The 18,405-nt window shown below is 41.6% G+C and overlaps 1 protein-coding gene across 22 annotated transcripts in view; it reads left to right on the forward strand.

The window, feature by feature from the left end:
• The window catches only part of camk2d1 (calcium/calmodulin-dependent protein kinase (CaM kinase) II delta 1), a 91,336-nt gene that overhangs the window by 54,239 nt on the left and 18,692 nt on the right, over positions 1–18,405 (forward strand). For 13 of the 22 annotated variants that reach the window (XM_047568208.1, XM_047568150.1, XM_047568163.1 and 10 more), the window contains exons 5-12: positions 971–1,036; positions 5,280–5,352; positions 10,666–10,768; positions 12,464–12,547; positions 14,341–14,435; positions 16,075–16,197; positions 16,277–16,360; positions 16,484–16,526. In XM_047568208.1, the coding sequence (XP_047424164.1) occupies positions 971–1,036; positions 5,280–5,352; positions 10,666–10,768; positions 12,464–12,547; positions 14,341–14,435; positions 16,075–16,197; positions 16,277–16,360; positions 16,484–16,526 (671 nt within the window). Of the gene's footprint in view, positions 1–970; positions 1,037–2,868; positions 2,942–5,279; positions 5,353–10,665; positions 10,769–12,463; positions 12,548–14,340; positions 14,436–16,074; positions 16,198–16,276; positions 16,361–16,483; positions 16,527–18,405 lie in introns of all 22 variants that reach the window. The other 9 variants (XM_047568154.1, XM_047568217.1, XM_047568173.1 and 6 more) reach the window with 1 other exon arrangement.

Genomic DNA, 18,405 nt, shown 5'->3' on the forward strand with positions numbered 1-18,405 from the left:
CGCAGTTCATTTTCCTCAGATTTTCCTGCCAATATGGCAGCATCAGCAAAAATGTCATGTGACACCCGGAGCTCTATGCTGTGATTATTCTGGATAAGTGTAGTTTCAGTTGGCTCTTTGATGCTATAGAAGCAGGTGGTGATTGGCAGAGGGCTTAGTTAATGCAGAAAAGCAGGAACGGCCTCTCTAAATATGGACGGTGGAACCAAAGCAAGTAGAGCCCCCACCTAGACCGGACCAGGCGCCCCCCACCATATACAATGACCCTCGTTGATGGCAGCAGCCGTTCCCACACAGACTCACACATATACACCGGTTTAGGAACAACTTTAAAAAGCAAACAGTACAAGGTGTTGACCTGGCCTCCAAAATCAGGCCCCTCCCCTCGAACTATAGGACCCCATCAAGCTGCTAGTGTGAAACAAAGCTTCTCTTGTTGCTTTTAAAGCTGAAATTACTCTATTGACATTGCTATGAGGTAATCAGGGTTATTCTCTCAGGCTTTGGAAGGTCTTTACATGGCATTTTTCACAGGTTGTGTAATGCTCCTCATGTCGAGTTGTAAGTGTTGCAGTGATTTGTACTGAATATTAAACAGTAACGCTCTAGTTTACTGTCTTCACTGGGATTGATATCTGCTGCACACGCTCTTCACCACGAGGGGTGCTTAATTATTACTGCCCCTCCATTGCATTATAGATAATCCCATCTGTGTTACTTGGAGAATCTTCCTGGATTGGACTCATGGAAAAAAATGGAAATGCCTCCTAGCTGAGTAAACGGCGTCCGTGTAGCGTATGACTCTATCTGCTGTAATGTGTTAGTGGAATCATTTCAACGTTTAGACACAAAGGAGAACGTCATTCTCTTTTCCCACATGCCCCGAAAAACAAAACACCCTCCTCCAGATGTTTTTGCCAGTTTTTTTTTTTTTCTCTTTCTCAATTTGTTTTTGTCTTTCCCCGTCCAGAGTCACGGGTGGTGAGCTGTTTGAGGACATTGTTGCCAGGGAGTACTACAGCGAAGCCGATGCCAGGTCAGTTGCACAAATCCTACAATGATGCACAACATTTTCCTAAATTTATGTTTGATTTAGTCTCCTTTGGCATTAAAGGCATATTAAAGTACATAACCACAATAACAAACAACAAGATTAATGTTAATGTTGGACTAATCTGAAATATACCACAGGTATATATTACATCATTACATGTAATTATGTCTAAAGTGGATGTAGCAGAGCAGAATAAATATTATTTGTTCTCCTCGACCTTTTATATGCCTTTTATGCTCCGACTCTCTCCTGTGTACATATCCTGTTGTGCTTTTTGTCCTTTGGACTCACTGTTCTTAATTTCAGCTTCTTCTGATCATTAAAAAAAATAAAAAATCCACTCAAAAAGAACCCTGATGCTTTTAAGGGGTCATCCAGTCCAGTCATTTCAAATGGAAATGGAAACATTTCCGGTCGAGGTCAATTTAACATTGACTAAAAGAGTCATAACCTTAGCAGATAACACACATCAGCTCTGGGTTCTGTTTTGTTGTGGATTTTACTGATATGGGGAGAAAAAGGAGACACCTGAAAGTATCTTTTTACGTGAAAGGAACATGCATGTGTCCTTTGTATTTTGTTGAACAATTTGAAGGAACAGTTCAGCTTTCACTGGAAAATCCTCATTGACCTCATGTTTTAAGCATGGACGTGGGCCGCATAAGTTAAAAAAAAAAAAAAAAAAAAAAAAATTACTTGCCAACACGTCTAGCATTTAAAAAAAAAAGTTTTGTCTTGGATGGAATTGTGGAAATGATGACAATGGTTTTAGTTATGTGTTGGACTCTTGGATAGTATAAAGATGAACGACAGAACTGCTCCTCTAAATTGAAGCCTAAAGCCAGTAGAGCTCCCCCTGGTGTCTGGAGGCTGCAGTACAGGTCATAAGCTCCACCTCCTCCATGTTAGTGGGTAGAAGACAGTAACTGTATGTCATGGAAAAGACCCCTTATCGGTACACACTTCATATCAGATAAGATTAATATGTTAATGCATCATCAGTTTCAGTCTGGATAACGTTATGGGAAAAGCTAAATTGTGACTGAAATTACGTTAAGTTAATCATTATTTGGTGGATTCTTGTTACGTGTTAATGCTAATGCTAACCGCTAGCTGACACAACATGTTTCAGTGGTGTCCAAGCCTTTACTACGTTACCCTCCACAGTGGTTCCACTTACTTCTTGTAATATCTTTGTTGGAGAGGCTTCACTTGATAAAGACAGACCAGACTTCATGTCCTCTGTGTCCTCCTATGGTCAAATTGTCCATCCAGTGAGTGAGAGTGTAGGGGTCTGTGAATGTAGTCCCATCAGTTAGAGTCAACTTTTTAAAATAACACTCACGGTCTCAGCTATATTCTCTAAAATATGTGTTTTCCTCGTCCATTCTTGCCAAAACAATCCATTGAAATATGCTAACCGCTGTTTCCAAGCTATAGTGTTTGAGATGTTTTGCCTCCAGATAAGCCCCGCCCCTCAAAATACATCACATTGTTTGTGAACGGGTCTATTGGTTGCAATGAGGCAACCACAGTTTGACATTTTTACATTTCAGTTCAAGCTCAACACAGACTTGAGTGTTCAGCACAAAGATGTGAAGATGATACAATGTCACTCTAGTCACAAAAGCAAATCCTTGCGTTTCCCAGAAGGCTGAACTGTTTCTTCAAGACTTTTCCTTTTGTCAATCAAATGTTGTTTTTACGTGTTTGGTGAGTTCTGTCTCCCTGTTCTTGGTCCTTTTTGTTTTCCTGACATTTACCTGTTCTTCCTCTCCTTTTTGCTTCTGGCCTGGTGTCTCTCTCCTCCACAGTCACTGCATACAGCAGATTCTAGAAAGTGTAAATCATTGCCACATAAATGGCATAGTGCACAGGGACCTAAAGGTTAGTAAGTGACTGCAGCCAACGGTTAAAAGATACAGGCCCGCCCACCTGCGGCATCTTGCCCCGCTCCTCCTCCTCCTCCTCCTCTTCCTCCACTGCCTGACCAGTTGACCAATTAACCTCTCACCTCTCTAACCTCCGAATCCACACCGCCAGTCACCCTCACATGCCGCCGCTCCCCTACAGGAGTTTTCAAGGTCCACCTGCTGCAGGAGGACACACTGTGGTGGGGGGGACGAGGGCAGGTCAGCTGGAGGCGAGGTTGGCTGGGGCTGGTAGAACTCATCGTGGCCTGCCTCTCCTGTTTGCCAGGGCACAAAGCGCATGTAGCATCTGTCTGAAAACCATGCTTTGACACAGCCTCCCCCCCCCCACCCTCTGAGAGGCTGAGACCTGAGGGAGGAGGGAGCAGAGGAGGAAGGATAAAGTTGATCGCCACTGGAATCCCACATTGTGACACTAAAGCTGGCCTAGTTTTGTAAAACAGTTTAATATGACACCGCTTTCAAAAGAGAACATGTAACTGGGGATTTGGATTCTCTTTTAAAACCGTGACATGTTTCACGTCGATCAGTTTAGACCTGTGTGACTTCCCCAATCGAAATGCGGTTTCTGTCCAAAATATATATTTATATCAGGTTTTTTTTCTTTTTTTACCCAAAGTTCCTTTAATTTGAGGAACTATTTAAGGAATTAATTTTGGCCCCGACACTTGCCAGACTCTACAAACCTATTTTCATAATGAAACCACTTCTGCAAATCAGCTGCCTTGTCCTGTCCAAAACCTTCCAGTTTCTAATAAGTTGTGAAGAATATTTAGTAAAAAAAAAACTCAATCTATTTCACATTCTTAATTCCTCCCAGCTTGTCTTGGTGTTAGTTTTGCATAACGTGGGCAGCATCTGATCAGCCGTCATGATGCTGTCACCTGGAATGGTTTTCAGTTAACAGATGTCCAAAATGTATTTGTGCTGAGGTGGCGTTGATGCAAAGCAGCAAATCCATTTTATACCAGTCATCTGTGGATGAGTAAACAGTAAAGACAAAAGTTTGATTGGAATCGCAGCTTAATTATTTACCTAGAGCCAGGCAAGAGAGAAACCTTAAAGCTGCATACTCCACGAGAAGAATGAAATCTGTTCTTGCAGCCCTTGTTTGGGAGGCGGGTGTGGTTAATACGGCTAGCAGAAATGCTCCCGGATGCTAATATTAGCAGTGTGACCGCTCATCTCGCCTCGGTAGAGGTGATCATACTGTGTGTATAAATTATTTGACCAAAACTTCAAATTCTTGCTTCTCGCAAAGTATGTAACCATCTTAACTTCCTGAGACCTGAGCTTTTGTTCGCTATGCATTTTTAATTTCTCCAAGGTATTTGGGATCAGTAGGACCTAAGACGTATGAAAACTAAGCATCATCTTTCAACAGGAAGTAGTAGTTTTTGAAAAGAAAACAATGTCCTCATATGTGGACACTGGGATTATTTCATTATTTATCTAAATCCAGAATTGCGAACTATGTCCCAACGTCCTTGCTAACTTGCTAATGAGTGAGATTGTAGCTCGTTGCTATTGATGAAATTTGTTAAATTTGCAAGTCACATCAAACTATCAAACTATCATGTTTTTACCGAATAGCGTGTTGACCCTTTGCTACCACTAGATGGCAGACTACAGTGTCCACTAACGAGGACAACTGGTTTAAATGAAGCAGAATACTCCTTGTATGTGTTCACATACCTGGCCAATAAAGCTGGTTCTGATTCTGATAAGCTGCAATAAAACCTAAAACTTAGATGTCCCCATATGAGGACACAGGGTCTCAGGAGGTTCAGAGCGGGTTTCTAACGTAATTTAAAGATCAATAAGTAAATTTCTCTTTGTAATCATGTGCTGCAAACACTTTATACCTGGAAAGAGGGAGCGACGCCCCTATTTGAACCACCTTCCTTCACCTCCTGCGCCTCCCTCCTCCCTCCCCCAGGGTCCTGCCTCCACTTGGCCAGGGTCTAACACCACCTCTGCTTTGAGACTCGGGGAACGTGAATGGACCGTGTGTGTTTGTGGATAGAGGCCAAAGACAAAACTACAGCAACAGTTGATGTTGTTGTTGCTTTTCTTTTTGCCCACCCCCCATCTCTGAGCCTGTCACAGAAACAGTTAATAAACTGTAATAAATGGACCTTTTATGGCATCTGGGCCGGCTAGTCTGGATCCTCTGTTCTTTCTCTATCCACCATCACGTCCAGCTACTCCCTGAGTGTCAAAGCGAGCTCACAGCCACTGATAGCGTGCAGTAGCTTGTCACTAACCCATGGCCCCCTGGTGTTTGCATGCAGTCATTGCATTCAGCAGATCCTAGAGGCCGTGCTCCACTGCCACCAGATGGGCGTGGTCCACCGCGACCTCAAGGTAAGTAGATGCACAGCCTGAAAAGACTATTTGTCCCATGGCTTCTCACACACCCGCTGTTGGTTTCCTTCTTTTTCACATGGATATACAACTCTACTCAGCCTGGGCTTGTTTTAAACTTGTCTTACATACATTCCTGGCGCCTTCCAACTCCTGCGGTGTCATGTTTCAGGCGACTGCCCTGACAAAGACTACAGAAATATGTTAATTGGCCTGAAAATAAGACGCCGGCCCCGTGGCTACTCTTGGGAACGGTTGTGACTCTCCCATTCAGATTCAGAACATGTGAGCAGCATGACGTGCAAGAACAAGACACTTTTAAGGAATAAATATATAAAACAATACAAACTGTACACCGAGAACTACGCTATAATTCTTTTTATTCACGGCTCGGCCTGATTCCATTTTTTTCTTCGATGATAATGTAGGAACAAATGGCTGCATTTAAAGACTTTTGCCACTCTACAGGTCATTTAGTGCAATAATTTATTTAAATTGTGCCTTTTTCCTGCAATAAATATTATTTTATCTTTCCGTTTCGGGTCATAAACCTGTTTTGCCTTTTGAGGTTATTTATAACCACTCTCTATGAGTCCATTCAAGTGCCTCAACACTGTTAAATAATTTTGTAGTTTGGACATTAGCAAGCGTTACACCCACAGCGGTCATTTTTTTTTTCTTTTTTCTTTTTATTCCCCATCTCTAATGCTGTTTTTGTCCATCCCCCCCTTCACTGCGGGTTTGATCCCAGAGCTCTAATTTGCCAATCAAATGAACCAGGTGTGTCTGAGGTTTGGTTTACCTTGGGCAATAATAAGCTCGCATTTTGCATCTGCCGGCCGCCCCTCTCCGCGCGCTCCCATTGGCTGTTGCCAGGCAGCTGCCACGGCTCAGTGCAGGAACACAAAGACAAACAAATACAACCAAAACAAATAGGCCCGCTGCAGAGCAGACGCACTATGGAAAGCAGCCATGTTGTGTGTGTTTGTGTGATTTTGTTTCTCCAGATAATGGTTTTGGTTGAGAGTCCATGAAGGGAGACATGCAGCTGCCTTTAAAGGGTTTACGTGGATTTATTGCATGCTGATGTCAAGGATGTGCACAGCACATAGAGCCCTTTTCCCCTTAGAATGAATCAGAGTATCCACACGGTCTTCCTCCCTGTCAAAACTGGTTAGGGTTTATGGCTAGGGCTATAGTTAGGGTTAGGGTTAATGGTTAGCACTAGGGTTAGGCTTACGTGACCCCAAAAAGCAACTTGAAGCCTATGGTCCTGTCCATCTTCTCACCATTTTCATTTCCAGTAGCGTCCAGCATTTAAGCAGAGATGAGACGCTCCCATATAGGTCGATGTCAGACCATCCTTTTCTCACTGGAGGCGGGTGTACCATGAAATTGGAGCTGTCCAGTTGCAACGCCAACTTTACAAATGGTTTCATTTCTGCTTTCTTCCAGTGACTGTAAATTCTTTTCTTGCAGCATAACTTCACAACCCCTAATGTTTATTCATTTTTGTTTTATTTTTTGTCATTTTTCCAACCTTCAATCTCAACAGATGCTGAGTTATGTAACAGCAGTTGATGTTCAGATTTCACATAACTTTCTCCAGAGATGCAAATAGCATTTGTTGTTCCCCCAGTAGCGTGCAGTAAAGTGTTACATCTGTGTCGTTTTTTTGTTTTAACAGACAACTTTTACACAGGAAACTCATTTACAAGACAAATACATTGAAAAGTTAAGTCAAAGCCGGTAGAGCTCCCCCTGGTGTCTGGAGGCTGCAGCATGCTTCACATGCTTCACCTTTTTTCAGGGATGTTTTTTTTTGTTCGATGGAGTTAATATAATGCTGCTGATGTTTAAGCATCAGTTTTACAGTTATAGGTAATTATTTGACAGTATAGAAACAGGATCTGACATCATGACTTCTTCCGTATAGCGTACAGCCTTTATTCCGTATAGCGTCAGTTTAGCCAGTGCAAGGGAATAGTGAGACGTCGTCCATATTCATAGAGTCTGTGAGTAAAACTAGTCCAAATAAGGCTTAAGACACTGTTTTTATTTGCCCTTTCACTTTAGTCTCAGTTGTGTGTGTGAAATCTTGGCTGTGAGTGTTTGTACTGTATCAATAACAGTAGTGGTCCTTCAGACCAGAGCAGAACCCCCGAGGCTGCTTTAGCAGACCAGTAATTCTATCTAGTTTATCTAGTTTAGGGCTGAGTGTATTAGACAGAATCCGATTACAGCTACAACACACTAGCAGCATGGATCCAGATCAGGCTGATATGAACTGTACTTTGTGCACAAATGCAGAAAGCTGCAGAGGTATATGTTGGTGTTGTGTACTTTATGTTGACACAACAGCTGGGCAGCGTCACTGAAATCTTTCTGGGTATCAGCCCTGTATGTTTGGTGGTGTTTGCATGCATGAGGCCGACGAAACCTCAAGTCAACCTCAGCAAGGCCAAAAAGCCACACTGGTTTGAAATTGAAAGCCATTTGAATTCATTCATGAGAAATAAAACAAAGAAACAATCCATTAACAGATAACAGGGATCCGAGTGTCCATAAAGGCCCAACAGTCTTATTACCACCCTGTTTTATTGTGATATTACTACCCATTTTTGTAAAACAGGGGCTCATTCATTTAATTTCACTTTCTTTTTTTAAACTTTCAGTTCCTCTTTATTGCCTAACACGGAAACACTAGAATCGTACAGCTTTCAGCTTTTCCCAGAAATGAAAGCACATTTCACCTGGAAGTCTGACCTCTTAACGTATCGTTCTGAACGCAACAATTTCCCAACAGCCTGTGTAAATTCAAAGTGTTTCATAGTTACTGAGTTAATCTAAAACAGACCGTGACTGTCTACCAGTTTCCTCAGTAGTTAACTTTCTTGTAAATGGAATTGAAAGTTATTTTTAATCTGATTTTTAAATAAAAGAAGTATTTTTTTTTTCTGACACAGTCCAGAAAAAAAAAAGCTTTGATGTTAAAATTGGGAGCGTAGCTGTGAGTCACATAATAGTCACACACTGCCTGGGTCAACCTGAAATCATTCCTCCCACTTCTCAACTCTGACAATGGTCCAGCTGGGCAAGAAATAAGAGCTTTGTTGCTGCAAAGAAGTGGCTGTGAACAAGCCAACAGTGTGGTCATCAGGGATCATCCTGGAAAACAGAGAGCAGTCAAAGACGAACCCCAATGCTGCTGTCGACAATTGAGAAATGATCCAAACCGAGCATACAACCCAGTCTGGGGGTTCCAGGACCAAATTTCAGTAGTCAAGTGTAGTCTTGAACGCATGCTGTGTACTTCACCTGTGCATAAAAACTTGGTTGTGGATACAACTTAATACAACTGTTCTGTGCAGATGCATAGATGTGGAATCCACAATCTGGCCTTTTGGTTTGGTGGTAGTGAATATTGATACTTGTCAGGATGGTTAGCATCAAGATACCTGATGTAATCCAAGTCAAAACTTACACTGCCCCCTATATCCTTTTCCTTTATCTTCCTCTTTCGCTTCCCACCAGGGTACATGGTTGTTTCCCAGGACTGTGTTTGGGGCCACTGTGTTTTTATCTTTTAGATAGCATTAGCAATGACTGCATATTAATAAAGGACACATTTAACCCAGCTCTTCCTTCGTTTCGCCTTACCTCCTGCTCGTCCTTTACCAGCGGCATGACCTCCTGAGCTGCATGACTGTGAGAATTCTCATGAACATATACATAACGTACTCAAGTAGTCTTGACAAATGAATATCAGCTGATTGATTTCAGTGAATGGCATGCATGAAGAGCATGAGCAGTATTAAAAAATGTTTGAGTGGACGAGGTGTAGGCGGTGCATGATGAGCCATACGTTCATTCATTCATTCTGGGACTGTGTGTACATGCCATAGGCTGTATAAAGATGGAACACAAGTGGAGCTCCCCCTGGTGGATGGAGTTTAGATCTCTCTTTTAGTGGATAACAAATAAATAATTTTTTTCAAGGATGGTTTCTGCATTTTAGGTAGTTGATGCATACTTTACAATCATCTACGAGCATTTGGTTTGGAGATGGCTTTTAAGTTTGCTTGGAACCATGGTACTGTAGGGTGCACTTATACTAGGACACTAGGGGCAGTTGTCCCGTAAGGCGCCGAAGCTCGAATGAACCACCCACGCATGTTTGACCGCGCAAAAGCTTAGCACACCTCTTCCATCCATGCCATGCAGTGGTACACTTGGCTCGGTTGGTCCCCCGGTAAAAGTAAATCCATAGGAAAGAGAACCTTCACCGTATTGTCTTGAGCTTTTCTTGCTTTCATACAAGGACTTTCATCTGGGTCAGAACTTTCTCCAGGACCCACTTCGGGTTTCTTTTCCAGTATTTATCCATCTCTATCACCGCCGTCTCACTCCAAGGAAGCGTCATGACTTATTCTGACAGGTAGATAGACAGGTTAATTATCTACCTTCTGCCATCTAGTGGCAGAGCATTTAATTGCTCTGCCTGTCACTATACGTCACTGGCATGGACGAAGGAAGACTTATCATCTCATCTTCTACTACAGCTTATCCTCACTAGGGTCGTGGGGGTCCACCACAGAGACAAACAACCAGTCACACCTAGGGTCCACCTTAGAGTCACCAGTTAACCTAACAGCCATGTGTTTTAGGAGGTGGGAGGAAACCGGAGTACCCGGACAAAACCCATGCAGACACAGGGAGAAAAACTCTGTGACGATCTCTCACGGCACACTAATGCTGCCATGATCAGGAGTCACTGGAATAAACTGTGGCCCCTCATGATCAACAGCGGCCTCCTCCTTTTGTTAATGTTGTTATTGTTTATTGTTCGGCTCAGTCTGTTTGACTATTCTCCTTCTTGACTTCATCAAGGAAACTGCTTTGAAAATGTCAGCAAATGCATTATTCATCCTCTCTGAACGTTTCCTGGCCTTTGGCATGAGTCACCTCGAATGGTGTGCACGGCCCGTTCGAGTGCAGCCCGCCACCATCCACCCTGACTGAACCTGAACGTAGCCGGGGCTCAACACGTTATCTGTCGGACTGCTGAGCTGCGACCGCTGGCCTCTAGCTCTCTAGCCATTAGCCTGACCTGCTGAACGCTCAAACACACTAACGCCAGTCCTCAGTGTTACTGCGCACCGTAATAACCCGCCCTCTAGTTGTAAAAGCCTTTTAGCTGCCAGTAACCAAACAATTTCAGCCTGTACTTCAGCCATTTTTATTGTTATTTCTAAATTGGTGTTAATCTGAGAGATTGAACGTTTTCTTTCTGTGTTCCTTTAACCCTCCAAGCCTGAGAACCTGCTCTTAGCCAGCAAGCTGAAGGGAGCGGCTGTTAAACTAGCAGATTTTGGTCTGGCCATCGAAGTGCAGGGAGACCAGCAGGCATGGTTCGGTGAGTACTCCTCTCTTTGTGTGTTTTGAATATTCATTCATCTGAAATATATTATCCTCCGATGCCCTTGTAACGTGTAACAGTCCCAGGTCGCTCTGTTTGAGGGTGTATTTTTATTCATGAAAACATTATTCCTGCCAACCTTTTTAGATCTCGTTATAAATGTTTCAAAAACACATTAACAGCAGAATTTTTAAGGCCTGAGTTGCATGAGTTGGATTCGCTGAGGTTCGCTAGTTCCAGGATGTCCCAACCCAGTTCATGACTCGTCTCTTCCTGGAGCAACATAAGCTGGTTTCCCCGTTGTTTGCTGTTAGAAACCTGCTCTTTCAGACATGCTTGGTTCCATTTAACCGGCCAGAAGAAAATGATCTAAACCAATACCGGGAGACTGCAGGTAGAGGAGCAGGAAATGAGTTTTTAAAAACCAACCCAGGGATTTTATGAATCCATATCAGATCTTGAAGATGAAGAAAAAATATATATATATTTTTTAAGACCCCGCTCTAAAGACTGTTCACTTACTGTATCATTGTATCCAGTACTTTGACTTACGCACTATTGTTTCAAGATAATCTGGGATGTGCGATACCACTATTTTTAATTTTGATCCGGTACCAAGTAATACCAAGGCTAATATCATCCCAATATCGATACTTGTGCATATGAAGATGATTCCTTTTACAATGAACATTTGTGAATGTGTTCATGAAAAATGTTTAACAATTTAAAGACAGTCTTTGCAACAATCAATTGTTGTTGCAAAAACTGAAAATAAGAACAGTCCCCCCCTAACCCCCCCCTTTTAAGTAATTAAACTGGCATTTAAAGGATTAAAATCTACAAAATAATTTAATTGATGGTAGTTTTGTAAAGTACTGAAGTAGTTTAAGAGATTTATGAAAATAACATGAATCTTTTATGTTTTTATCGCAATTCTTTTACATCTTGGCCATACTCAAGACTGATTTGAAAAAAAATTCCCCAGCTTCTTAACATCAGTTTTATGGAAACAACTAATGTTTTGAGTTTTTTCCTATAAAAATTAAATTTAAAGTAAATTTAAAGGGTTAATATCCTCAAAATGATTTAATTGTTGGTTGCTGTGTAAAGGGCTGAAGTGGTTTAAGAGACTTATGCAGGAAAAAAAGCAGAATTTTATTTCTTTACACATCTAAATCAAATGGAGATCCTACAACTGTGCCAGTGTCTCATCAGAGCCCTGTCCCTGTCTGAGGGGACGCTGTACCTGTCTGAGGGGACGAGGTGTGCCACTGCTGTCGGCTCTTGTCTCAGCTCTTGAATTGAACAGATATCAGGCCTGTTCTCTGTCACTATCCCCTGTAGAGCTCAGATAATTAGCCTATTCCCCCGGTGCCGCCTCCTCCGTCTGGAACCGGTCCACTTTGTCTTTTGACTTTACTACCACTTCTACTGTGTCTCACTGCCCTCAGGGCTTTTGAGGTAGTTTTAAAATTAGGCTGCTCGTTACTGGTCACAAGCTAAACGGCGCTCTGGTGTTTTTTTCTTTCTCTCACCTCATAAACCTCCATTTACGGGACCATTTTTCCTCAGCTCCTGTGAAACGTCTGGCTTTTTAGGAAGCCGTCCTGATGAGCTTTTGATGGATTTCTACACACAGGAGCTTTTGCTGTTTTAGTTTTTTTTTTTTTTTAATGCTTGTGTGTTTTTCAGGCTTCGCTGGAACACCGGGGTACCTGTCTCCAGAGGTGCTGAGGAAAGAGCCCTATGGCAAGCCTGTGGACATGTGGGCCTGTGGTAAGGTTTCCTTCTCACCATGAGAATAAATAAGGGTTTGGTAGAAACCTGTCTGAAAATTCCCAGAATTTCAGATTTGACACATAAAATCTCACGTGGAAGTTCTGATGTGGTGAATTCATGAAACTAAGACAGCTGTGGATGGAGAAATACACCGATCAGCCACAAGATTATGACCAGAGAAGTAAATAACATCATGACCATCCTGTGATGGTCACCGTTTTGCTGGGAAACTTTCTTCTTGTTTCTTTTAACAAGATAATTGCCATATCCCACATTTTCCATTTTCTTTGTTACCAGAAACAGTCCTCTCACCTGGCTGCTGTTATTTTTAATTCAGATCCAGTTGTTAGTTTGCTACCATTTCATTCAGGCCTTTATCTGCTACTACTGCTGCGCCACAGAGGAGCACAGACGGCCAACCTCTTGAATTAATCATTGCTGATGTGCTCATTACACACACTTCTGATGGGCCAGGCCACCTGGGCTCGATATGTCAGACACACTCACTGTTGAAAACACACACTCGTGCTCCTTTAAACACACCTGTGCTGACTCACTGTGTCCACAGCAACCATAAGCCGGGGTGTTTCGTTTGCGGTCAGACCGTCTCATCGTCAGATAGAGAGGCTTTCATGTTTTCCTGGCGTTTGGCCAGCCAATCAAAACCAGTCCTCCTGGCCACACACAAGCACTTACACTGTGTCTGCTATCACACTGTTCTGTGTTTAGGACACGAGTCCACCACTGCTGGTGCAAAGCATAGACTGTATATAAATATGGATGACCTGTCTTCACTTCCTTGCAGACGGCCCAAGGGCGGAGCCCCAATATCAATGCCCCGCCCACACATCCTCCAGACTCACTGGCTTTTTCGTTTAATTGACACTACGCTCTGGTCTATGTCAACCAGTTACAAAGAAATGTTGGATTATACACTGAACTTATATTTTCCTTTTTACAACGCTGCAAATCGGTTGGCATGGCAACAGGTGGTCGCCATTACGTCACATCCTGTTTCTATAGTGTCAGATAACTAGCTAAAGCGAAACTTATCCAAAAAATCAACACTTGAACATGCATCAACATTATGTTAACTACCTAAAATGACAGAAACCATCCTTGAAAAAATTATTTGATGTGTACCTTAGTGGTTTAGTTCAGTCCCATCCGCTAACATTGAGGGGGTCGAGCTTATGACTGCAGCCTCCAGCCAAAAGGGGGAGCTCTACTTGCTTTGGCTTCACTTTTGAGAAGCTGTTAATAATTAAGTCATAATGTCACATGTTTAATGTTGGCATTTGCAATTTTTAACAAAAAAAAAGTTAAAAAAGTTTTTTTTTTTTAAAAAAGTTACTGGGAATGAAAAATTTTACCTTGACAAAACTGGAAAGGTTTGCAGTTAAAGAAAAACAAATAACTAAAAGATAGCGTACATGAACTGGAGCGGATACTAAAATATCAAATTAAATATTAAATGAAATTTTCCCAGAGGTAACACATAAAACAACTTACACGTACTGCTCTGTGTCTTGTTTTATTCATGTTGCTCTTCTGTCTTTGACACGACCCGAGGTTTGGAGTTTTGAATTTTATCTGTTTTAGATCTAGATTAAAAAAGCTTGTTCAGCGCGATGCAAAAAGTCCCACAGTGTATAGAAACCGGTATTTATTTGCATTTTCTTGCTGAGGTTCTGGAAATTTTGTGAAAAATTAACTGTGATTTTAAAAATATTTGGAGAAGTCTTCCTAGATTAATTTTAACCAACCTCTATGTGTGTTGATGTGTGTAGGTGTGATCCTCTACATCCTCCTGGTGGGATATCCTCCTTTCTGGGACGAGGACCAGCACAGACTCTACCAGCAGATTAAAGCTGGGGCGTATGACGTGAGTTTTCCAGATGTTCCCTCTCTTTTTGTTAAAACAAATATAAAATAATACATTTTCATTAAGCCATAGACCATATTTTTTTATTATTTAGTCACAAAGTGACCACATATTAAGAAGCTAAAACTAGGGTAAGATAGATCGGTACTGATATGCTACGCCAAAATCCCAAACTTAAAAACCTCCACAAATATTAAAGCTTGTAACTGCGTGGGTCAAATCTTTGAAAAGTGGATTGTCTGCTCTGAAAGAACAGTGCACTATGAATGTTTTGGTCTTGGGCTTCTTTTAGACCTCACATAGCGTCCGTCCTGGGGAATAGAGTGCTAGAGTGCAGGTGTGAACACACCCAGGACACATTTGGGAGATGTCTGATATCTACAACCACATTTGGAGGTGGTCTGGATCGCTTTAGACCACATTCCTTCGGTCGTGAACACACAACACTTCCTTACTCACATTAAAGACCTCCTTCTCAGCAGGGCTGCTCCTGTGTCGGTGTAGTTTTGCCTCATTCTTTCAGAAAAAAAAAAAACACAACCGCTGTTAGAAATGATCACCTGGTAAGAAAAATGTACCGTAAGTGATATCTGTACTAGAGATTGGCTGATACAGGTTTTTCAGGGCTGATACCGATTTTTTCAGCCTTGGCTGATGTGCTGTTGATTTTTCTGAGCCGATACTTGGAGCTGATACTGCTTTTTCTCCCAACATTTACATGATAAAAAAATGACATGTTAATAACAAATGTTACAAGTAAAGACTTCCAGCTTCCAGTTGCACATACGCTGCTAGTGTGAGAGGGGCAATGTATGGGCTGCACGGGTCTGCAGCATTGACTGTATGTACTATGGACAAACCCATCATGTGGTCACCCATTAGATTTTGAATCTTGAAAATGAAACCCAAAGTGGGCGTCCATACTCAGATACTCCAAATATGGACAGGCTGTAAACATGTTTAATAATGCTGTAAAGTTAGGCTTTTTAATTTGGGGATTTAAGGGGTTTTGCCCATTTGGTACCAGCCTCTAGTGGCCACTTGATAAACTGCAATGATTTATACTATACATATTGGCCAGTGCTGATACCAGTAAAAAAAAACGCAAATATTGGCCCGATATATCAGTGGATCTCTAATCTGTACATTAGTAATCTACGTTGTAGCCGTTAGTTAAATAATAAATAAATCAAATCAAGGAATAACAAATAGAAGTATTTAATATGAGTGAACAAGCGTGATTCTGATTAGATAAAGTATAAAGTCAACATGTGGTTAATTAATAATGTGGTGGTGCTGATTTATAAGGAGCTGCTCAGAGTCGAGTGTATTTCCTAATCACCAATGTCCTTATTTTCCTTTATTATCAGAGATTATAACAGACATGGAAGCTAACGTCAGGGTGAAGCCATAGTCATAAAGCACACACTAAAACCAGCACTGTTCTTGGTTCTGAAACAGTGGTGGAGATCCTGCATTACATCGTACCTTTGTTTCAGTCTACGTTTAGTCAAAATAACTGCATTTACTTGCATTTATAATGAGCATTAATCTAATTTAATGCAGTTGTTTATAGGGAATGATTTCTGTACACTGTAGGACACTGTAAATAGTTCCCGTGATTTCGTTCCTCCAACAGTTCCCTTCTCCAGAGTGGGACACAGTGACCCCAGATGCCAAAGACCTGATCAACAAGATGCTGACCATCAACCCATCCAAGAGAGTCACGGCCACGGACGCACTCAAACACCCCTGGATCTGCGTAGGTGTCGCACTAACCCACTTGCACGTCTGCCACTTGGCCACCTTCTCCTTACCAAGTGTCTGGTCCGTGTTCACAGCAACGCTCCACTGTGGCGTCCATGATGCACAGGCAGGAGACCGTGGAGTGCCTCAAGAAGTTCAACGCTAGAAGGAAACTCAAGGTGAGTGTTTCTTTACGTAACGCTACACAAATGTACCCCATCCTGCCCTGGAGAGCAGAACACTGAATCATTAACCTGTCTATTAGCCTGTGTAAATATAGAAGTTTGTTTCTCTCTCTCCAGGGTGCTATCCTGACTACTATGCTCGCCACTCGCAACTTCTCAGGTAGGACTGAACCAGCTTCCCTGAAGGCTGCCGGCTGATTGCCACATTTCTTTCCGGGTCTCCCTGAAGTACTGACAGTGGCGCTTGAAATATCACTATTGATGTCGCCCTCCAGTCTTTTATTACGTGTCCGGTTATTGTTTAAGACGCTACTCTCTGGCCTTTAGATCCCATTTAGCTCCACCTGTCCCTCCTTCTGAACGTCCATACGGATCGATACGGTCCCATTTAAAGGTCCCTCTAAAGGGCAAACCTCACTCTAAACAGTATTGATTGTGTTTCTTTATGACAAATGACAGCGTAGCTCACCATCTCTCATTTCCTTAAGTTTAGTTTTTGCCGTCTCTAGCCTGACAGTGTCGAATCAATATATATTGATATATATATATATTTATAGCCCTAGTGTTTACTTTTGTTTTTCTTCCTTCCTCCTCTTGTGTGGTAACTCGCGTGTAAGGTAAGAGCCCCCCTCACGTAGCTATCACTAAACCACAGCGCCTGGTTTGGCTCTGAGGCGCGTCATGTCTGTCCAAGCACCGGCATAGAGCTTTCAGCCCACACAGGGTATCCCCTTGGTGGCCAAATCGGAGGGGAAACAAACACTTTGTTCCGTGTTTACTGTGCCAGCAGACTAGTCGACCACATCACTGAAATCCCCTGCTGTGGAGCGGGGCTCTATTCTTCACTGAGGCTTGATCAGATTGGGAACTGGGGATTTTAGAGACTCTGTGTTGTTTTTGTGCGAACTGCACAAGGAAATGATCTCAATATAATAATAACAACATCTAATGTGATAAATATCTAATTTCTTGATTAACGCTAACTGGAATGTGACGCCTCAAAATATCCAGCAAAACACACATTTGTGATAAATATTATTAACTGCACGGTTCATCTTTTTTTGTAGTAGTAGACAATAAAATACTATAATACTATATATATAATATCTCATTTTGTAGCCATTTTCTAACCATTGCTAGTCATTCAATTTGTAAGATACACAAATTTACACATTATATATACAAATATATGTATATATAAATATAGTACACAAATATCTAAATCTATCACATAATAACATATCTACAAATATATATATTATAATTATTATAATTATAATCATTATTCTAATTATTATAATATTATAATTTTTGAGCTGTAGCGCTTATGAACAGATAAAAATAAACATCAAACAGCTTCAGGATTTATATTGTCTGAATCTGTATAATAGTGTGAACATTTTAATAATGATGTGTCAAAATACAATATTGCACAATATTAATATAGATTAAAAATGAATGCTATTTAATCGCAATTAATTGTATTTTTTGTGTTAGCCTTAGTTAGCTAGCGTGCCTATAAATTTGGCTTCAAGCTAGTTTGAATCATAGCTATGGCTAAATACTGAACACTGCTATCTAAGACCTGTTAGGCCTATGCTATGGCTAACTTTGTGTTATTTTATTTATCTATTTATTTTTGGCAAAAAAAAGTGACGACAAATTCAATGGTCAGAATATGCTTTTAAATAGTGCGTCGTTATCCAATCCAGTTCCACTCATTAATATTTAATTAAAGGAAAGTAATATTTTTCAGAGCTTGAAAATGCAACCAGAGACTTCAGAACAAGTGAAAGTCATGCCTCTATGTTATTAATGGTCACTGTTGTTGGTGTTTGTTGTTGCAATGTGTTTAAAAGCAGACTGGGGCCTGAGCCCCCCCTGCCTGTAAAACATTGTGACGCCCCTGCTGGATATTACACTGTCGCCTTTTAAATGCCTCCTGATATGGCCGCCAAGAGATCTCTGATGTCACTGCAAAGCCTCTATCGATTACTAAACATGCACATGTCTTATGGTTTGATAATCCCTCCTGCAAA

This window comes from Mugil cephalus, chromosome 1 (genome assembly GCF_022458985.1).
Source record: "Mugil cephalus isolate CIBA_MC_2020 chromosome 1, CIBA_Mcephalus_1.1, whole genome shotgun sequence".
Classification (NCBI taxonomy): domain Eukaryota; kingdom Metazoa; phylum Chordata; class Actinopteri; order Mugiliformes; family Mugilidae; genus Mugil; species Mugil cephalus.